General features: G+C 37.9%; 1 protein-coding gene across 2 annotated transcripts in view; it reads right to left on the bottom strand.

Moving 5' to 3' along the window:
* Positions 1–929: 929 nt before the first annotated feature.
* FLNC (filamin C) overlaps positions 930–22,762 on the bottom strand; it is an 83,367-nt gene continuing 61,534 nt past the window's right edge. The window contains exons 12-48 of one of the 2 annotated variants that reach the window (XM_073619332.1): positions 22,504–22,697; positions 21,144–21,257; positions 20,794–20,937; positions 20,468–20,591; positions 20,225–20,385; positions 19,719–19,809; positions 19,210–19,379; positions 18,934–19,051; positions 18,526–18,788; positions 16,244–16,841; positions 15,612–15,785; positions 15,040–15,202; positions 14,761–14,921; positions 14,482–14,649; positions 14,268–14,391; positions 14,013–14,169; positions 11,954–12,143; positions 11,819–11,842; positions 11,400–11,647; positions 11,197–11,292; positions 10,428–10,527; positions 9,298–9,438; positions 8,352–8,480; positions 8,067–8,240; positions 7,670–7,831; positions 7,263–7,466; positions 7,012–7,164; positions 6,273–6,395; positions 5,794–6,033; positions 5,437–5,706; positions 5,200–5,337; positions 4,866–4,981; positions 4,462–4,594; positions 4,198–4,374; positions 3,580–3,798; positions 3,215–3,424; positions 930–2,301 (exon numbers count right to left, since the gene is read on the bottom strand). In XM_073619332.1, the coding sequence (XP_073475433.1) occupies positions 2,114–2,301; positions 3,215–3,424; positions 3,580–3,798; positions 4,198–4,374; positions 4,462–4,594; positions 4,866–4,981; positions 5,200–5,337; positions 5,437–5,706; positions 5,794–6,033; positions 6,273–6,395; positions 7,012–7,164; positions 7,263–7,466; positions 7,670–7,831; positions 8,067–8,240; positions 8,352–8,480; positions 9,298–9,438; positions 10,428–10,527; positions 11,197–11,292; positions 11,400–11,647; positions 11,819–11,842; positions 11,954–12,143; positions 14,013–14,169; positions 14,268–14,391; positions 14,482–14,649; positions 14,761–14,921; positions 15,040–15,202; positions 15,612–15,785; positions 16,244–16,841; positions 18,526–18,788; positions 18,934–19,051; positions 19,210–19,379; positions 19,719–19,809; positions 20,225–20,385; positions 20,468–20,591; positions 20,794–20,937; positions 21,144–21,257; positions 22,504–22,697 (6,359 nt within the window). In that variant the 3' untranslated portion in view covers positions 930–2,113. The remainder of the gene's footprint in view (positions 2,302–3,214; positions 3,425–3,579; positions 3,799–4,197; positions 4,375–4,461; positions 4,595–4,865; positions 4,982–5,199; positions 5,338–5,436; positions 5,707–5,793; positions 6,034–6,272; positions 6,396–7,011; positions 7,165–7,262; positions 7,467–7,669; positions 7,832–8,066; positions 8,241–8,351; positions 8,481–9,297; positions 9,439–10,427; positions 10,528–11,196; positions 11,293–11,399; positions 11,648–11,818; positions 11,843–11,953; positions 12,144–14,012; positions 14,170–14,267; positions 14,392–14,481; positions 14,650–14,760; positions 14,922–15,039; positions 15,203–15,611; positions 15,786–16,243; positions 16,842–18,525; positions 18,789–18,933; positions 19,052–19,209; positions 19,380–19,718; positions 19,810–20,224; positions 20,386–20,467; positions 20,592–20,793; positions 20,938–21,143; positions 21,258–22,503; positions 22,698–22,762) is intronic. The other variant, XM_073619333.1, reaches the window with a different exon arrangement.

Here is a 22,762-nt window from a genome sequence, read left to right on the forward strand (position 1 = left end):
GTGATCAGCTGTGTCCAATCATGGCTGATCACAGTGTAAACAGGAAGAGTCGTTGATCGGCTTTTCCTCACTCGCGTCTGTCAGACGCGAGTAGAGGAGAGCCAATCGGCTGCTCCTCTGACAGGGGGGGCCTGTGCTGGTTGATTATCAGCGCAGCCCCCCCCCCCCGAAGATGCCCACGCTGGTCCACCAGGGACGCCAGCAGGACCACCAGGGATGTCCACCACTAGTCACCACCAGGTATGCCACCCATGGCCACCAGGGATAACAATCAGTGCCCACAATGGATGTCAATCAGTGCCCACAATGGATGCCAATCAGTGATGCCCATCAGTACCATTCATTAGTGTACATCAGTGCCACCTATCAGTGCCCATCCATGCCGCCTATCAGTGCCCATCCATGCCACCTATCAGTGCTGCCTTTCAGTGCCCGTCTACCAGTGCTGCATATCAGTGCCGCCTATCAGTGCCCCATCAGTGCCGCATATTAGTGCCCATCATCGGAGCCCATCAGTGCCGCCTTATCAGTGCCCGTCAGTGCAGCCCCATCAGTGACCATTAGTGAGAAAACTTACTTATTTACAAGGTTTTGTAACAGAAACAAAAAAAAGTTTTTTTTCAAAATTTTCGGTCTTTTTTTACTTTTTAGCAGAAAATAAAAATCCCAGAGGTGATCAAATACCACCAAAAGAAAGTTCTTTTTGTGGGAAATAAATGATACCATTTACTTTTGGTACAGTGTAGCATGACCGTGCAATTGTCATTCAAAGTGCGACAGCGCTGAAAATTGGTCTGGGCAGGAAGGTGTATCAGTGCCCTGTATTGAAGTGGTTATTATAGTCTTTTTTGTGACAGATTAGTTCTAATAAAAACCAAACTAAAAAAACATAACTCTTCATTAAGGGAATAAGTGACTGTACACATAACCACTTTAGCAATACAATTTATTTTCTTTATACGCACCAGTTGGAACATTTGTAACAAACAAACTTTTTAATAGTAAATTTGATGCATATAAAATATCTATAAAATGCAGTCACATGGCAAAGCACCATGTGATATTGGCTCCGCCCTTATAACAGTGCTATGACAACCAGTCATATTCTTTAGAGACAGGACAGGTCAGAGGTCAAAAAGTCGAAATGTGCAGAAGAAAAAGAGTTTCATAACTTCATAACTTATAACTTACCGTAAGCGGAAATAGTTTTAAAGATTCCACACTGACTTCAGGGGACTGAAAATTCAGTGATATCAACCGTTTCAATTTAAATCTACAAAGGGCATCTTGGTCTTGAGTATACCAAGAGTACTTACCCACAAAAAATGTGGGCATAATAAATAAACATTTGAGGGTTTTACGATTTCTTTGGTAAAAAAGGTGTTCAAAAGAAGCTTGTATTAGCGCATGTGTGATTCTGCAGTGGAACAATAATTATATCTCCCCTAATTTGAATATCTAATGTTGGTATGTTGTAAGGCCCACCCCTAAAGTAATCATATTCCTTCTAAGTTGGGGATAAGTTGGGATGTAAACTAAGGTAGGTTGGAAATTATGATTAAAAATGATTGCATGATTAGAAAAACGAAATTGTTGGTGAAGAACTGACCCATAAATGTAATGATAGTATAACAGAAAGACTAATAAACATACTGCAGAAAATACCAACACATCCAGCAGTAGTCACCGTACACTGATCCTATAGCTTCTGTACACTGACCCCATGACCTCTGATACCTCTCACCCCTAAAATCCCCCTCCCCTGAAATAAAAATACAAAACAATTAAAGCGCATATAAAACAAAACAGGTAGCAACTTTAGAAAATGAAACACCAACCATAATATAAAGGAACATTATGTAAAAGGCAAAAAGGACATGGTGGCTGATGTGCACACTTGCATGCCTTCTCCCTACACCCAGCGTTTTTCATGTCATCATTTTATGGGAAAGTCCTTAATTTGGACAGACAAAGGCACTTAGTGAATTTATGCTATAACAGTTTTTTTTTTTAAATCAGTGCATTTGCATAAAAAGGGGAAAGTCTGTCCTTCATTGGCAAATAATTAGACCTCTTGAGAGGCCTTTAGGGTATTGGGTTGTAGTGCAGTCTCTCAAGGGACTGAAACTTGGAAAGGACTTCCTGGAACATTCTGGTCTCCCCACTTGACAATGAGGATGTAGTCTCCTTTGTCCTTTACTGTATAGGTCACATTGTACAATCGATTTCCCATGTGCTTCACATAAACTTCCTCGCATGGTGTCTTTGGCCCATGGACACCAACCATTAGCATGTTGGTACCTGTGTGATATCAATAATAAACATTTTAGTAGAAAATTCAACTGTGTGAGAGTGCCCCAATACAATCAAAAAGCAAATTGCCACCCTACTCTCTGACACTCCTCTCCTGCACATTCTGTCAACTGTTATACCTTCCACACTCTTCTACATATACCGCCCAATGTCATATCCTCAACACTTCTCATATATATATATATATATATATATATATATATATAGCCCTCTATCATACCCTCTGTACCACCTCTTATGTATATATTGTCCACTGTCATACCCTCCATACTCCTCTTCTGCACATTCTGGCCAATGTCTTATCCTAAACACTTCTATATATGTAGCCCCTTCTCATACCCTCAGTACCACCTCTTTTACATATATTATCCACTGTCATACCCTCCAGTTGCCTCTCCTGTACATACAGCCTGTTGTTATCACCTCTGTACACCTCTCCTGTATATTTAGCCTGCAGTCATACCCTCTGCACACTTCTGAACATACAGTCCACTGCCATAGAACTTATTAAACTTCTTCACCATTATCTTTACTATCCCCAACATTGCCTGTTTTGCAATTGGATCCATTATTGTGACACGCAGCTAAATTACAGATAATTTATGACATTGACAGATATAGATTCTTTAGAAACTGTGAACATAATATGGAGAAACTGTAAGACTATTACAGGCCAAAATAAATGAACTTTTAAGAAATGTTTAAAACTTTATATCCCAAAATAGTAAAAAGTGTGTATTTTAAAATAACTTTCGCTTTTAGATTAAACTGTTAATTTTGGCGTTTACTGGTTTGATAAAAGTAACTTTATGCATTACAAAAGAAGAAAGATACATATACACTCAAGTAATATGATTATAATGAACATTTTATACACCATTGAATTGTGTTTCTCCCTTACCTGCTGTACTGCAGTCTACAGTAAAAGTGTTCTTCTGACCTACAAATGCCTTTGAAAGTCCAGGGCCCCGGGACACTACCTTGGAGGCATCAGATGCAAATTTAGGTACTGCCATTCCATAACCTCCTACAGAAGCTGAGGATTTGGTGACTGTTTCCACCAGCACTGTAGATGTTTCATGGAGACTGTGACCGCCTGATAGCCGAGTACCTGTTGAAGGAAAGATGAAATGTTAGATTAAACACTGAGAGGATTAGAAAAGGCTACTTGTCTTCATTTCAAGAAATTTTCCATCTAAACTTGCAAGAGCCAGTTTTATTTGAATTGTATTTCATCACATTGTACTTTGGTGTTCTCTAACTCACCAGTCACCCTGGCCTTGAAAGGACTTCCCACTATATGTTGGGGTCCTCCATACTTGATGGAGATTAGGTAGTTTCCAGGTGCCATGGGAGTATATGAGACTTTATAGCCCTCAGGAGAATCTTGGCAATCCAACTTCACCTTGGAAGGCCCATCAATTGTCATTGACAAAGAGCCAGCCCCAGCGTTCAGGGTGCTGACTACAAATTCAGAGGGTCTCCCTGTGTAAGGTAGGGAAGACATGGTTAGGGCTCCTGTCTGTATTGGCAGCAAAGAACATTTTATGGTGTCTCATTCACCACTTATAGTTATCATTGAATGCATGGTGTTATGATGTTTAGCGTTCAAGGTTGTTAAAGAGGAGGGTTATAAGAGGGCTTTTTGTTAGCTACTATTCTACACATGAAAATTATAAGGCAGAATTGGCACAGAAATAAAGAGGCTTGCTTGTTAGAGCACAGCTACAAAAATGCATGTTACATCTTTAGCATGATTTCCTATTTAGTAGAAAATTGAATGACTAAATGAATGACTGTGATTTGGTTGAATAAGCCATGGCTATTACACACACAAAAGACTTTAACATGAGTTATTTTTATAGATGGACTTGTGGCTCTCACCTGTGACTCCACCTTCAAGGCCTGGTCCATAAGCTGTAACAAGACCTGGATCACCAGCCTGACTCTGTTCTCCTACACGGATCTTAAAAGGACTTCCAGGTATATGGCGCCCATTAAATTTTACATCAATGGAGTGCACTCCATTTTCATGAGGAATGAAACGGATTGAGTATTTATCTAAAGCAGAACAGAAGACACATTGTGGTCATACAATTCAAAATATTTAAAAAAGTTACTATTGTATTTTTGAGTTTCTTTACTTACCACTATCCACTTCGGACACATAGCACTCTTCCACCACCCCAGATGGTGTGTGCACTTTGCCTTCAATCACTCCACGAGCTCCATTCAACTGCACTGCAAATGAAGCTGGTTGGTTTACCTTCAGTCCTGTCTCCTGTAGGATAACACAGTTTATTGAATCTAGAGGAAATTGTTCAGCATAGTTCAAATATTTTAATATATACAGTGCATAGAGATCGTTTTTAAAATAATTCTAGCATTTAAATAGAACATTACAGGACAGCTTTTCTATCAAAGATACTATGTTATCAAAGGCAAGTAATACAAATTTGAACTAAAATTATTCTTTTGAAAAATAAATATTGCACAAAGTATTAACTGTGTAAATTAACAGTCACAAACAAAGTGTGTTTTAAGATTTTTACCTGTAGACTGGTGACAGTCAATCTGCGAGCATCATCAGAACGTGAGGCTACTGGTACCACAAAGGGGCTGTCAGGGATGTGTTCATCATTAAATTTAATGCATACCTCGTAGTCACCTGGGCAACCATATAAGGAATAATAGTCAATTATAGCATGTACATTTATTGCTTATGGAATTTGCAGTGGTAAATACAACCACTGCAAGGAATTAAAAAATAAATTACACATTTGGGCAGGTTTAAGGGACATTTGTCCCACAATGTAGTTAGTAAATGCTTATACAATCCCAGAACCTTAAATTTACTCGATTTAGTACTAAAATGAATGCACTCACCAGCTTCCTGCACAATGTAGGACACCCCACAAGATCCATCTTTGCGATCTTCAAAAGAGATCTCTGCTTTACTTGGACCTTCTACTGCAATTGACAAACCACCAGCACCAGCTTCTCGAGTCCATATGCTGAATTCAGCTGTGGGGATTAAAAGTGTTAAATCACCAGGAACATGCAAAACATTTGAGAGCTTAGTTTATTATGTTTATGCCTGTGTTTAATATCATTACTTCTTACCTGGAACACCTGCGACTCCCCTTTCCAAACCAGTGCCTCCAGCCCTGACCTTATGGGCACCACCTTCACCCATGGGTCCAACTGTAAACTGGAAAGGACTGCCTGGGACATGTTGGCCTCTATACTTGACGCTAACAGTGTGAGCTCCCATCTCCTGTGGGACAAAGCGCACACTGTATGTGCTATCTTCACCATCAATAATCTCTGCATCTGCTGTCTTTCCAGAAGGACTAGTCACTTGTGCTGTCATATCCTGTGCTCCTGGTTCACCTGGAAGGGAAAATAAAATTTGATTAAGAAGTCCTTCTTTAATAAACGTTAAAAGAAAAGTGTTGTACTAGAGAATGCTGCTTTCACCTTCTTGTCGTGTAATGCTTCCAAAAGAGCCCAGACTCTCCCGGCCCAGGAAGTCACCAAAGACATTGTGGAAAGGATCACCGCCAACCTGTGTAGACTCCTCCACACGTACTTCTCTCTTTGTTTCACCTCCACGGGTTTTACTGATCTCTGTACGTTCAGTGCGTGTGTATGTGTGACTGCTTCGGGTGAATGTTCGAGTAAGGCGTTCTTGGGCTGAGACCATCTGGAACCAATTGCCTTTAGAAAGAGTTATTAATCAACAAATAATCCATTTACTGAAGATTATTATATATGAACACACTTTATTCATTTGCTTTTAAGTATAAATTGCAATTTGAATTAGCATGATCTTTTTTAACTGTTTGTGTGCAACATCACATATGTACTTTTTTCTTACAGTCAAAGAGTTTAGAGGCATGCAACAAATTAGATCTGCCATATTGGTAACTGGTTTCATGGATTCCATGTCTATATACCTGGAATCTTCAGATTGAGGTCACATGTGCTGCCAATGCTTGCAATGGATGGGGCCTGGCGTCTTCTTGTAATGCTTTCTTTTATACGTCCTTCCCCTGTAACCTTTACCATAAATGGGCTTCCTGTAAATCACACAAGAATCCAGTGTAAGTGCATATATTTTTAATGTATTAAAAAAAAAAAATGAATTTAGATGCCCCCTATAAATTGTTTTATTATACACAGTAGGGCCAGTTTACTGTATGGATTATTTAAGGTACCTTACTTATATTATGATATGCTAATTTTCTTATCAAAATTATAAGTCTACTTAAAAAATATAGACTAGGTGTGGGGTATTTGCTGTTATAACAATTGACCTAGTTATTTTACCACAAGTCTTTATTTCTTGAATGGAATGACTACTTTTTATGCTCTCTGCAATAGATACCTCATAAACCTCAAAATTAATATCAGCCAAAAGGAAGTATTTTAAGGTGTCAAAACTTGTGCAAAAATCTTTGTCAATTGACTATTAAGATTCAAAATACTACAAAAAAGGATAATATAACGTGCCTGCTGTAATTCCTCTAATTGCATCTAATGATCCTGATTTTACATAACATGTGAAGCATTATTGATGAAATCATGCCATGGTGCACACTCATATTTAGGGCAAGGAGGGATTTAGCTTCAGTTTAAAAAGTTACTGAGATAAATAAAATGATATGACAAATGTATGTACCACTGCACACTCACCTGGTACATGCTTGTCTGCAAACTTGATATTTATAATATATGTGCCAGGCTCAGTTGGACAATAAGACACTTTACATGTTCCATCTTCCACATCCTCACAGTTTATATCCACTTTGCTTGGACCTTCAATGGATAACCCTAATCCTCCATATCCTAGGAATAAGAGTCACATGCAGTCACCAGAAGCAGATGAGTAATAGAAATGAGGTAGTAAAAAAAATTAAAGAGTATTTATACAAATATATGTGTACCTGCATTCCTGGTGTCCACTATGAACTCAGACACCTCAAAAGTGATACCCTCCAGCAATCCTTTTCCTGACACTTTCACTCTACTTGCATCTCCAATCTCAGATTGTCCAACCATTATCTTGAATGGGCTGTTAGTGACATGTTTTCCATTTTTCTTCACACTGACCACATGTTCTCCCACTTCTTTTGGAGTGAAGGAGATTCCTGTAGTAGGAGAGAAACAGTAGTTAAATGGGATTACCTGATATATAAAACACACTATGATGAATTTTCAATGTTACTTAAAATATTTCTTTGTGGTTTCAAAAAACAAGGCAAGGCCAATGTGTGATTCCAGTGGAACAAATGCAATTCCTTAAGTAACACAACTGAAATTTGCTTCTCAATTTCCCTTCATGGTCACATACCAATGTGCCTGTTTGGCAGCCTCTTAAGTAAACAGGGCTCTTCCATACCAGATGGAGCCCTGATACTGGCAGTCAGCTGGCTCAGATCTGACTCTGTGATTTTGAGGGACACATCTGTTGAAGTCCCCACATTGAGTTGAGAAGTCCTCATGGAATCATCACCTGGTAAGGAGGAAAAAGGTCAGTATGTTTCCCGAAATATTTAGAAACTCCCCACTAACCACTCTGTGTCTACTGATATACTATGTTTTATGTGATTAAAAACTAAAAACGTTAAAACAATAAATGATAAGGATTTGACTTTTATTTTTGCCATGTGACAAAGAGTTTTGAATACGGTTTTCTCTAATGCCTACAATCTTTTTTAAAAATTCACCAATCTCATTATTAAACTCACCGGTTATCTTGGCTGTGAAAGGACTGCCTGCAATATGCTTGTCATCAAAGCGTACAATTATGTTGTAGTCTCCAGGAGCTGTGGGCAAGTAAGACACAGTGCAGGTACCATCCTTATTGTCTTTGCAGGTGATTTCAGCCTTTGAGGGACCCTCCACAGCCAGTGATAAGCCACCTGTGTTAAAAGACTTTTAATTATTTTTTTATATTTCAAAGGTCAAGTCCTGTTAACAAAAGTTCACTAAATTCAAGGAAAAAAATAACAGACACTAATATACAAATATACCTTCTCCAGCATCCTTGGTGATGATAGTGAAAGTGGCTGGCTTGTTTACCATTCCATGACTAAGTCCTGGTCCATAGGCACTCACATGTCTGCTGTTAATGGCATCTACATAAAACTGCAGTGGGCTGCCTGAAAGCAGAATGACAGTTTATGTTAATAACATCACTATCATACCCAGTTTGACAAAAATGAGTCTATTTACTAAAACTGGAGAGTGTGAAATCTGGTGCATAGAAACCAATCAGCTTTCAAGTTTTTTTTTTTTTTTGTCAAAGTTTAATTGAACAAGCTGAAGTTAGAAGCTGATTGGCTACCATGCACAGCTGCACCAGATTTTGCACTCTGCAGTATTGGTATATCAACCACAATGTTCCAAATATGGCATTAGTATCATCAACATTCTATTTTACATTTGTTAGACTTAAACGCTGATTTGCTAATGAGTTGAAAATCTTCAAACAATTGTGTGAGTATTCACTTTATTTATCCAATCATATATAAAGCAAATTTTTGTTTACTTATTTAATCTGCAAATAATTGGATAATTAAAGTGAACAGGAATTTACTTTTCGTTTTAATGGGATAATTAAATAAAAATTTCAGACAACGTATACAACGTATGTGAACATCATCTACTCCTTTATTAAATTAGCCCAGTAACATTTCCCATATGTAGATGTGCATTATTTAAGGGTCCTACTGAAATATTATATAAGCAATGTTACAATTATTAATGAAATCACATAGTTTTAACTTTTTCTGTAGAACATACAGAAGCTATATCATTAACATTACAAAATATACAAATACATGACTAAAAATGAGAACTCTATTATGAAGAGCTTACAATCTAAAACATCTCAACTTAAAAACGATAAAACATTTCCTTACACCTGTAACTCAGGGTCACACAGATACTCTATTGGCTATACATGAAATAGTTTACCTGGAATGTGATTTCCATCATACTTTATGTCCATCTCATGTAATCCTTTTTCCACTGGAGCAAACTTAACAGTAACGGTTCCATCCTTGTTATCAGTAATATTGGGCCGAGCAGTCTTGCCAGAAGGCATACGGACTTCCCCTAAAGTCAGAAAGCAAAGGAAGACAAGCAATTTGTATAGTAGAACAAATAACACCTAAGAACAACTGATATGTGATGTGTAGAAAAGAGACCAGAGTATGTATGTACCTTCTGCCATAAGTATCATGAAATAAATTGTATTTTGTGCTAATTTAAACATAATACAGTTAGTAATTTGGCTGCATTAAAATTCGCAAGTTCAACCATAATTTCATCATCTCCGAACTGTTTGTAAAAACAGTAAATGGTGTTTCATGCGTAATTTTTAAGAGTAATTTGAGTGTGGACTTGTTTTGTGCCTAATGCCCTGTACACAGGATCAGACATTTATCGGACATTCCGACAACAAAATCCATGGATGTTGGCTCAAACTTGTCTTGCATACACACGGTCGCACAAAGTTGTCGGAAAATCCGATCGATCTGAACGCGGTGACGTAAAACACGTACGTCGGGACTATAAACGGGGCAGTAGCCAATAGCTTTTGTCTCTTAATTTATTCTGAGCATGGGTGGCACTTTGTGCGTCGGATTTGTGTACACAAGATTGGAATTTAACCGATCGGATTTTGTTGTCAGAAAATTTTATAGCCTGCTCTCAAACTTTGTGTGTCGGAAATTCCGACGGAAAAAGTCAGATGGAGCCCACACACGATCAGAATTTCCGACAACACTATCCGATCACACTTTTTCCATCGGAATATCCGTCCGTGTGTACAGGGCATAATTCTCCAGGTCAAAATGATCTGCAATTTTCAATGTGCAGTTTTAGTGTGGTGAAACAACACCATATGTGAGTGTATAATGCCGTATATAGTACATGGGTTTGAGAGCACACTACTGCATGCACCCTGGCACCAAAGCTTAGTTGTGAAGAACCCATTATTAAACGTAAGTAGTAGTATAAATTTGCTTTTCTGAGTGGTATAACAGTTGAAAAAAAGGTTGGTTTAAAACGATCCAGAATGTGCTGTATTGATAGGACTATACCTGTAATTTCTCCTTTCTGCACAGTGAAAGGAATGACCAGGTTGAATGGCCTAAGCCTGGTGTCCAAATTATCTACTGGAACAACTGGCTCTTCGGTAGCCTACAAAGATCAGAAAAATACTAGAATTTAGCCAAATAATAAAAACCCAAAAGTGAAGCAATGCCAACGTATAAAGGCGTGCGTAAATGCAAAAGGATAACAAAGATATCTAATTTCATAGCAATTAGTTAAATCTCGACAGAGGAAAACATATGCTGGAAAAAAAAGACTGAATAATAAAAGTCAGCAGCATTCTGATAATGAACACAAAAAGATTAGTAAAAGAGCAATGTGAAGTAAGGAGTAATGCTATCTGTAAACTGCATATTACATTAGGGAGTTACATCCCTTCCTGTGACCTAATCCCCCTAGATCTTTGGTATGGGACATCCAGTGCTAAACAGGTTGGGGATATAATATGCTCCCTGTACCAAACAGGATTAAGCAAATAAAACTGCAGATGGTTCAGCCAACTGTGCTTTGAATTGTTGGCTAATTTTGCATTGCTGTGAAAAAAGGTAAACTTTTACGAGAACTATGTTTCTTTTAGTTTCTTATATGTTTATTCTATACAGAGGCTAAATGTATGAAATATAGAAATTCTGGGTTTTAATAGGGCAGAGGAAGAAGCAGTGAGATGAGCTGCATAGAAGAAATGAAATAAAGTGAAGATTTCAGAGTTCTAGAGTGACAGGGCAGTATAATTTCAGGGATATGTCTGTTTTATACCCAGTGAGTTGGATAGCCAGGAAGGTGTGCAGCATAGGGCTGTTGTAGCTGCACAGTGTCACATGGTTCCTCTATGATTGGAATGGTATCACAAGCCTGGCAGAAGGGAGGGAAGACATTAAATACATGAAAGGTAAATGCCTGAATATTACATGGGGAGCGCTGTATCACAGAATGTTTCTTGCTTTGTATTGGAAACTTACCACCACATGGAAGGGACTGTTGGGAATCTGTTCCCCACCAAAGCGGATGGTGATGACATATTTCCCAGGTTCAGGCGCTGTGTAGTAGATATCAAAAGTGCCATCTTGGTTTTCCACTACATCCACATCAAGCTCTGCCCCATCAGGTGTGGACACCTTGCAGGTCACTTTTCCCTTTCCTGCAGCTTTAGCATCTACTGTAATGACAGTTTCTTCTCCGATCTGAATGGTGGGTCCAAGACAGGCTCCTAATGGACAGGAGGAGGGTGTTATTTGCAAGTCAGGAACTACTGAACTGTTCATATGCAAAATTATCAAACCTTCAGACTGATTTTAAGCAAACAAATAAATTAAAAGTGGCTATTACTTAGGTTATAGATATTCTCAGAGTTAATAAACACTCATAGTAAATGGCTCACCTGATCCATGTCCTCCAATAGACACTGTAAAAAAAGAGAATGCAACAATTATATTAGATATTGCAAATGTAAAAATTAAATCCTGAGTTCTCAAAACTGTAAAAAAAAAAAAAAAAAAGCTGTACCACCACTTACCTGTCACTAAACATTTGCTGGCATCTCCAGTGGGTACTGCAAGAATACGGAAAGGAGAGTAGGGAATTTCATCTCCGCCATACTTAATTGTAATAGTGTATCTTCCTGCCATGTCTGGTACATAGGATACTGTGTAGGTACCGTCACCATTTCCACGAATATTGGCTTTCTTTGGCTTTCCTTCTGGGTCCTAAAAGAAATAGTATGGGTCATGATATTACTGGTCAAAGCTGGACATATTTTCTGAATAATATTTGATTTATATACCCTTATTGATCTTTATATAGCTAATTTCTGATTAATAAACCCTGCACGCAGGGAAAATAGGACCATTTCAAACTGCAGCCACGGAATATTTATTTTATTCTTTTCTTATTTCTGTAAAAGTGAACCACAGGGGTTGATTTACTAAAGGCAGATAGACTGTGCACTTTGCAAAGCGCAGTTGCACTCTGCAAGTACAGTTGCTCCAGAGCTTAGTAAATGAGCAGACGCTCTGCTGACTGCCATTTCTGTCTACTGCTGATATCTGTCATCCAATCATGTGCAAGCAAAAATGCTGTTTTTTTTTTTTCCTTGCATGTGATTGAGTATTCCTTGTAAAGTGAAGCTTTATCTCATTTACTAAGCTCTGGATCAAGTGCATACAGTTTGCAACAGAACTAATAGAACTAAATTGAATAGTACCAGCGTTGTAATTTATCAGTTATCTTTTTACATTGAATAAATCTTAACTTTCCCAACCAAAGTTACCAGAACTTTTACTGGCTTATTCAGCTAAGTAGTATGAATGGCAAAGGTACTATGTGGAGTGCAGTTACCTATTGCAAGCACTAGGTTCCAGTTTAGTGAAATTAATTAAATAAAAGCATATTGCTGTTTGGTTGTTCTGGGTTACTGCATATTGCTCATTGCTCTTTGTCTTACTGAATAAAACAAGTCAGTGGCTCTCCAGTCATGTCCTAAAGATGGAAAGGTACGCTTTCTGTCAGTGGAATATCATATGACAGAGCTGTGTGACTCATTAATGTCTGTGTGAATATTTTACCCCAGCCAGATGGTGACAGTTTGCCGAGGATTAATGCTTATACTGAGTTCCAACTTCTCCATTACATCCCCTCCTATTTCATTTAATTTAAGCTATCAGTATTTCGCTGATTTACTTGTGTATATCAGATATGACATCACCAAATCCTTTCAAAATGCCTGCTTTTTTGAAGCGGCATTATGTTACAGTATTAATGTTTTTCTTTGCCTAATGATGGAGAAATGTATTTTACATGGCTGCATCCAGAGTGACCTTTACATTGAAACAATTATATTTTACACACTCTGATGGATATGGCTAAAATGTATTACATTGTCTAATAAAATAACAATTATTTTATATTTATTTTACATCTACAGTATGTGTGTTTAAAGTGACACTTATACATAACTCAGTGAACAATAGGGTTGATTTTCTAAAGGCTCACTGTTCACTTTGCACGGGAAGTTGCACTTTGAATGGGAATTTTCCCCAGAGCTTAGGTAATGTGGAGAAATTTCATTTTGCAATAAGTACCCACTCATGTGCAAGGATTTAAAAAAAAAAAATGCCTATTAGCCTACATATGATTGGATGATGGAAGTCAGAAGTCATTCACTAAGCTCTGGGGGAAATCTCTTCGCTAAGTGCAAATTCCCTTGCAAAGTGAACAGTCTATTTGTTTTTAGTAAACCAATCCCAATGTCTCCATTCTACCACTAGATGGTGACTTTCTTCTAGTTCACAGCAAACTCTAAATATGAATGAGCTCATTCTAATGGGATGTACAAATCTTTCAGCTGCTCTAGAAGCATACTAGGGGTCACTTGTTTTTATAAATATACTATATGAACAAGGCTAAAGTTTCTAGATAAGCAAAGCTTTTAACCTATTCATGGCAAAGTGTAAATAGGTAATGATCTGCAAGCATACATTTCTTTATAGTTTTGGTAAGTGGAAAATCCCTTTTGGTGAAGTAACCATGTTATGCATTTAGGAAGTGTTGTACACAAAGAAGTAAGATGTGCTTACCAGAATCTGAACAGTAAGTAGCCCCTCGCCTGCATCCCGGGCATCAATGGTAAATTCCACAGGCAAGCTGGCTGGTATGCCAGCTGAGTTGAGACCTGGGCCGCTAGCACGTACTTTGCTTGCATCATGGGTTGGCAGCACTTTGATCTTAAAGGGGCTATAAATTGCAAAAGATTTATTTGTAGCTTTTGCACTATTTTATTTTTTACAGTATTAATAACCACATAATATGCTCAGGAATTGCACCAATCTTACCTCCTTGGTACTTCCTGGTCTGCATATCTAACAGATACAGTGTATGGTCCATCTGTAGCTGGGGTGTATTTTACTGTGTGAGTTCCGTCACCATTATCTCTTACATCAACTGGCTCTGCAAGACCTACAACAAGAGAGATTAATTCATATTTTGTCTCTGCAAAAACTTATTTTATTACTTTTGCACTTACTTTTCATGTTTTTTTTTCTTTACCTGATGGTCCTTGTACTAACACCTCCAATGGTGCAAGACCAGCCTTGCTACAGTCTACAGTGAAGGTCTGTGGGACAAGTGCTCTCACACCAGCCCCCAAACCGGGACCTGAACACTTCACTTTGCTAGGATCCACAACTTCTTTCACAGGCACACGGAATGGGCTTCCTGCAAGAGTCAAAAGACTAACAATTACTTAAGTCCATATTGTGCCATCTGTGTGTTCATACAAATGGCAAGCTACAAATATATGCAATGGAAGCAAGCACATTACAGTACCTGGGATTGGGCGCCCACCAAATGTAATATTGACATCATACTCTCCTGGTGTGAAAGGGATGTACTCTACACTACAGCTACCATCCTTATTGTCCTTACATGACATTTTTGCTTCAGATGGACCTTCAATTGCAAGGCCAAGACCACCAGTGCCAGCACCCCTAAAAATTCAAGAAAAGTATATTTAACTGGGTAGTCTACAGAAAATATGTCAAAATGAAGGGAAAATGTCATATAAACATCCATTACACAGTGTAAGTGAAAATATTATAATCTCACCTGGTCTCAACTGTGAAGCGATTGGATTTGTTAAGCAGTCCACCTTCTAGCCCTGGGCCATATGCTCGCACGCGGGTTGGATCACAACCCTCTGTGACACCAACACGGAATGGGCTTTTAGGCACAGGAACATCATCATACAGAACTTCTACCAAATGAATTCCTGTCATAAAAAAATAAGACTGTAAGAAAATGCCCACTCGGGAAAACTGATGCAGTAACCTAAACAGACATTTTGGCTTGATCCCAGTTTACCTCCAATATGCTAAAGGATCTTTGTTTACTATACATTTATTACCAATGGTTAATAAACTGCATTACCTTAACACTTATCAGAGTTAACTACCGTTTAATAGAAACAACCCAAACAACTAAAAGAAATATGTAAATAAGGATATATAACTTATTTTTAACTGAAGTATGCACAACACATGAAACTGAAAGTTACATTTGTAAACTGTATTCACAATGGAATGATCTTAGTGCCTTGTTTTTAAGTGTATAAGAGTTGGGCTCAGAGTGATGTTTTGTATAGCATTACAAAACTAGTAATAAATTTGCTTAGATCTTACCATCCTCATACGCTGTATACTGCACATGATAGGTTCCATCTCCTTTGTCCGTTATAAAGCTTTCAGTGACAGCATTTGAAGGACTAATGATACGGGTGGTGACATGGCTGCCACCTGTTTTGGTTAGAGAGCGAGCATCAACAGTAAATTCTGTAATGACTTCACGCAGAACACCTAAAACAGGGAAAAGGATTAAAATGATATTATATTTACCATGTATACATCTTGTAGAAATTTAAGACTACTGTTCACATTACTATATGTATAAAATGAGTTTCATCAGAATTTTCTAGGCTTAAAAAGCATAAATACCTAAAATGGGTTATTAGTAGTTAAACAGTAGTCAAATCATCCCTGATTATTCTATTAATTGTATTATATAAAAATGTGGAACATATACATATTTACTATAGTTTCCAGTGTTTTAACTGTGTATTGATACTGGTTGGAATGTAAAAATTGTGCTAGGTCACAGAGCTTTCAAGGAAGTTTTTTACAAACCCATAAGTGTTATGTTCTTCGTGAAAGCTGCAGCTCACAATGAATACAGCAAACACTAATGTTTAGGGAAGATCAGCATAAACACTTTACTAAAAATATTATTTACTGTTAATCTTCCCCTCATCACTTACCTCTGGGTTCTACTCCTGGACCAAACACCTTTACTCCACTGGTGTCCACTGCTGGTTCAACGTTTACACGGACAGGGAATTTAGGTACTGCATGTCCTCCATATTTAATGGTGATTGTGTAAGCCCCAGGGCATGATGGGATGTAGGTGATACTATAGGTTCCATCGCTGTTGTTTTGGATCAGCACTTCAGCTTTTGCACCTGAATCTGAAAGAATCTCAATGGTGAGCTCAGCCTCACCAGCTTTTGAGCAGTCGACAGTGAAGGTGGCCACTTCTCCTGCTTTCCCTCTTTCTAAACCTGGTCCACTGGCTGTCACTTTGCTAGGATCAAACACAGGTCGAATGTCAGCCTTGAAAGGAGAACCAGGAATGTGGGCATCTGCAAACAAAATATTGATGGAATATTCCCCTGGTTCTGTAGGGAGGTAGGATACTGAACAGGAACCGTCTCCATTATCTTGGCACTCAATCTTGGCTTCACATGGTCCTTCAACTGTAAGACCAAGACCTCCAGTACCAGCTCCTTTGGTGTCAATTGCAAATGGTGCTGGCTTGCCCACAAACCCACCTTTAAGGCCTGGGCCATAGGCACGGACCTGTGAAAGACATAAAATACATTTTACATAACATAATAAACCTTTAAAATGTTAACAAAATCACTACATTTAGCAGTACTATACAATATTCTAACTAGTATGACCTTTGTGGAGATTACAATACATTTTGTTTAATTTGCATGATTAGAAATGAAAGAAATATGTTACAAAAGTTATTTTTGTAAATATTCACAGGATTCTGTAAATGTTCTGTAACTAATACAGAAATCTTTTAAATGTCCATAATGTGGGCATAAGTTGAATAAATTAGCAAACATGTACATTGTGTCTTCCAAAATGCAAACCTGCGAGCATCATTAATATAGCAGCCACATCTTAAAAATAATAGTAAAAGGGATATGTTGCTGATATCCTTACCCCCTCCCCACTTCTCTTCACTTAAGGCAATGAAACCCCCCAGACATATGAGAATACTTATGGTAAGCTAATAAAACAGAATGATTCCCACTTCAAGCCATGTGTATTTATTTTTGACAAAAGTCAACATTGCATCATGTGCATCATATTTCTTACAGACTTTACCTCTTTTTTGTTTCTATTGTTAGAGAGAAAATAACTTTACTCAGGTCAGTTTATGATTTTTCATTCCACTTCTAAATGATAAGGGATATCTGTGAACTTCAGATTGTACTACAGCTCCTTAACTTCCCACATAGATCAGTGTGATCACCTGTGCATTAGTAGGACTGGACAGCTCACTCCGTCCCACAGCAACTGACACTTGGCAGGTGTCCCAATTCTGCTGTGTTGCTCATTCTCACTGTTCTGGCAAAATGCATCATATATAAAAAAAAAGCTGTGAATGCGATATGCTGAGATGTATATCCTTTATAGTTTAATGCATTTTTTTCCTCCCTGGCCTGTTTGCAACTTTAAGCTATAGGCTTATGTAAACATGGATATGTATCCCCCTCCTCTCCGACTGCTCTGGCCTGACATTAACCCCTCATCCTGCTCAAACAACAATGAGAAACACATGGATAAAAATCACTGGTGTGCCAGGTCTAAAGAAGACATAGAACAGGGGTAGAAGAATATAGACAGAATCTGAATAATGCTCTTAGGTAATGCAAAGATGTAAAGGAGAAACATAACAGATATAATGTAAAAAAGAGCAGAACTGGAATAAACTAAGAAATAGAAAATCAATGCTTTGATTACAATGTGAAAAACTACACATAAATGGTTTAAACATGTAGGTATGAAAGAAAGCAACAGCGGAAATGCGGTGTTCTTCGGTTTAGCTTTGGCTACTCTATTTCAATCTCACAGCAGCCTTTTATGGGATTCCCTCTCCCTTTTTTATTTTCTTTTTATCTTGAATCCATATAGGAATGATAGTCCTGAATTGACATATGTGCTAGTATTATCATTATTATGTCTATAGTGAATGGACCATCTCAACCACTGCACTTCATCCTCTTCGCATGTCTCCATCTTGCCCTTCCAGGTGGAGAAGTTTGTGGACAGTCAATATTGTTTAGTTGGTATGATCGGAATATGATGGCTGTTGATAACACCCATTGCATCACAGTTGTTTGACAATTCTTACTACTTCACTGATGTCTAAATCGTTTTTCAATAAAAAACATTGGAAAAGAAAACAATGGAAGATAATAAAGGAACAAAGCTTACGATTGAAGAATTTCTGTTCCTTACTTACTTTGGAAGGATCGGGAGGCATGACAGCTTCCACTGTGAACGGGCTTCCTGGCACAGGATGACCATCATAGCTAATGTCCACCTTGTATGGTCCCTCCTCAGGAGGCATGTATTTCACGGTGTGAATCTCACTAGTAACACCAGTTTCCACCTTGCAAGGAATTGGACGCCGTGATGGAGATGTAATCTTCACATCAACCTTTCCTTGACCTCCTGCTCCACTGGTATTAATGGTGAACTCTTGGTCCTTCCCAACATCCACCTCTGCATAAGCAAATATATTTAATGTTCAGGAGACAGGTAGACAAATAACTTTAAAACTTAACAAAATGACAAAGCTCTCACAGGAATGAATCAAGATATAACAAGATTTAACAAGATATGAACTGCAAAATATGAGGTTACTTACTGTTGTTGAGCCCCTGAACTTTAACTTTGCCCAGGTCCAGAGGAGGTGCCACAGTAACAATAAATGGACTCTTAGGGATGGGATCTCCTCCATAGGTGACTGATACAGTTATATTACCCTGTTAGACAATAGAGAACTTAAATGTGCTGTACAGAGTTTAAGACTATAATGTGCAACATACGTAAAATAAGCATACTGTTGACTTAAACAACACAAAACAGGTAATGCAGGAAACCTGGGCACCATAAGAATTTAAATGATATATGATAAAAATACCTGTTGCACAGCTGTATACTTCACAGTGTATGAATAGTCATGGTTATCAATAATTTCAAAGTCTTGAACAACTTCACCCTTTATGGTCCCACTAAACTGAACATCCAGCTTTGCTTTTCCAGCACCTTTAGTATATACAGTGAAGTGTGTGGGCTTTCCAACTTCCACACCTGTATAATATCAAATGCAGATAATAGTTATTAGTAGTCACTACTTCTTTATAACTGATATCACTAACTAAGCAGTATACCTCAAAAATATCTTAACAGAATTATAATGCCTGAGCTGACATTGTTTTTAAAACATAAAAATATGAATTGATCCTTTTCATGTTTTAAACGTTCATATTATGTGAAACAAAAGGAACAAAGTAATGGCTTAACAATGGATCAAAACAAGCAAGAAAAAATACAGATTTAGAAAATACAGTTTGCTAGGCATACATATACACCTGGTTTCCCAACAATCTTTTCAATTGACTAATTCCTTGGGAATCACAGCAGTCTCACCTGTGCGATTGAGTCCAGGGCCTTCTGCTCGTACCTTGCTGGCATCATGAGATGGATCTACCTTTACCCGGAAGGGACTGATTGGTATTTCCTATTAAAAAGAAAGAGAAAGGGTATTTATAATAAATGTAATAAATAAAGAACATCATTTTCAGGAGGAAGAGAACATTTATCTTCATACATATGTGTTCATACAGGAAAGCATTCATACATACAGTATCTGTTTATATGGGAAGGTTCTTAAAATACATAAGGGATGGTTTACTAAAACTGGAGAATCTGGTGCAGCTGTGGCAATTAACCAATCAGCTTCTAACTTCAATTTGTTCAATTAAGCTTTGAAAATAAAACCTAGAAGTTGATTGGTAACTATGCACAGCTGCACCAGATTCTGTGTGCTCCAGTTTTGTTAAATTCCCCCATAGTGACTGATGCAGTCAGTACACCTAGTAGATAAACAAGCAATATTTAAATTTTTAGTCCAGTGATATGCAGTTTTTTCATACCTGGTCAGCGAATAAGACCATTATGGTATATCTCCCAGCTCCAGGGGGTGTATATTTCACAGTGAAAGTGTCATTATCATTTTTGATTATGTCAAAGTCAATATCTGCTTCAGCTGGTCCCACCACACCAGGGGCACACTTAATGCCAATGCTGACATCACCTGTGAAAAAATTAGATTAAACAGTCTAAATGATGTCAATACTGATTTCAAGAAACTACATTTTCCAAGAAGTCAGTCTTACCTTGTCCTGCCTCACTACAATCCACTGTGAAGTAAGTTGGCTCATTAGCTTTTAGGCCTGTCTTTTCTACTCCAGGTCCATAAACTTTAACTTTGTTAGGGTGACTACCCTCACCCACTGACACCTAAAATCAGTAATAAGCAATATAAGTGCATCTACACATTCCTTTAGAACATATGCTCATATAATAAATTATACACCAAAATACATATAGAGTACTACATAAAAAATGATGCCAGCATTTGGTAGTCAGTTAATACTGTTTCTGTAGAAAATGTGAGCAGCACCACTAGCTCAGCATTCTGTTGATTGCAATTGTAACTCACCCGGTAAGGGCTATTGGGGATATTAACTCCTCCCCATGAGATGATGATAGTGTGTTTGATTGCTTTCATTGGTACATAAACACATACATAAGTATTATCTCCGTTGTCCTTAATCTTGATGTCAATTGGTGTTCCCTCTGCATCCTGAAAGAAAACATAAAATACAATTACAGACAAGTATATTAATATACAGTAAAACTTGTCAATGCTGAAGCATTATACAGGTTTCATATACCTTTATGTTAAATGACTTCATGAACATCCAAACTCAAAATCAATCCAATAATGACAAAGGGGAACAATGATAACTCAGTACAAATCAGCTAAAAATCTATCCAGTGTTCATGTACCTGTGCATAGATCTTCAGTTCAGCTGTGCCAGCCGCACGGGCATCAATAGTAAATTCAGCAGGGTGTTCTACTATGCAGCCAGTAGGTTCCAGACCTGGACCAAATGCCTTAACCTGAAAAATGATGAGAAATCGCCAATATAAGCACCATCACCAAGACAAGGTTATATAGTTTCCGTTATTTTGTATGTAGTTAAATTGCTTTCTTTATTTAAGTATTTATTTATTTAATTTGTTTGACATAATAACAGGGTGTTCTACTATGCAGCCAATAAGTTCAAGACCTGGACCATATGCCTTAACCTGCAAATGGATGAGAAATAGCCAATATAAGCACCATCACTAATACAGGGTTATACAGTTTTAGTTATTTTGTTTTTAGTTGAACTGCTTTCTTTATTTATGTATTTATTTATTTAATTTGTTTGACATAATAACTGATTTTAATTGGTCTTATACTTCACAATTACTTAGATGCAGACTCCTGCGCATTCAATCATTTTTTAGTCTTCAATAACCCAGTGTAGGACTATCTCTCTCTCCCTCTAATAGGATCCCTCTCCACTAAGCCTATAGTCACAAGTCTTGAACAAGAGAAGTTCCTCTCTTTGATGCTAGTAATACTTTCCCAGTCATATAAATTATGTTTAGAAGGAGGTGGAGGGGGGGGGGGGATTAGAAGATGAGCCCGCAAAGGTCAGATCCCAGTTAGACAAATGCGTATCCCCAACCCTCCCTCTTGAACTTGTAAAATAACAGGTGGTAGACAGGGGAGGGAAAGGGGGAGGTGGACTGAGAGCTGAAACAGAAACAGCATTTAAATGGCCTGATCCTCTTTTAAAAGTATCTCTTATATTTGTTGGTAGCTTAAAAAGAGAGCTATCTTCATTGATAGAAAACGTTTAAATGCTCACATAGCTTTAAATTATATGTTTATTGATTCTATCTATTACACAGAAGTGTTTTAATATCATATATCCTGATTTAGGGGCACCCTGAGGCTCAAATGCTAAAATAATTATTCTCTCAGGAGCAAGGCCCTCCTGGTTCTCTTGTAATAAATTGTATTGTAGCTGTATTGTCTCCCTTTACCTTGGAAAGAGCTGCGCAAACTGTTGGCTCTAAATAAATCCTGTATAAAAATAATAATTAAACTATTGAATGCACCGTTTAACAGAAGTTAAAACTCCACATCAGATTTTAGTATGTTATATCCCTAAGGCCTACATGTACTATTAGGACCTTTGAACAGACACACAACTTTGTCCAACCTAAAGTTTGTCTTGGGGTGGCCCCACATGATCCTTCCTAACTGAATAAAATGTAAACCTCTGCGTAAAACAGTCCATTATTTTCTTACCTTCTCTGGGAAGCCTTTGATGCTGGCTGGTAGAATATGAGCAATGAAAGGGCTGTCTTTAATGTCCTCATCATCACAGATTACATGCACTGCATACTCGCCAGGCTCAGTGGGCCAGTAGCGCACATCACATGAGCCATCTCCCTTGTCATCACACTCGATCTTTGCCTGTGAGGGGCCCTCAATGGAGAAACCTAGAGATAACATTAAAGACAGTGTTTGCAACAATGGCATTGCACAGAAAAAGAAAACAGTTTTC

The sequence above is a fragment of the Aquarana catesbeiana genome, linkage group LG03 (assembly GCF_042186555.1).
Source record: "Aquarana catesbeiana isolate 2022-GZ linkage group LG03, ASM4218655v1, whole genome shotgun sequence".
Taxonomy (NCBI): Eukaryota; Metazoa; Chordata; class Amphibia; order Anura; family Ranidae; genus Aquarana; species Aquarana catesbeiana.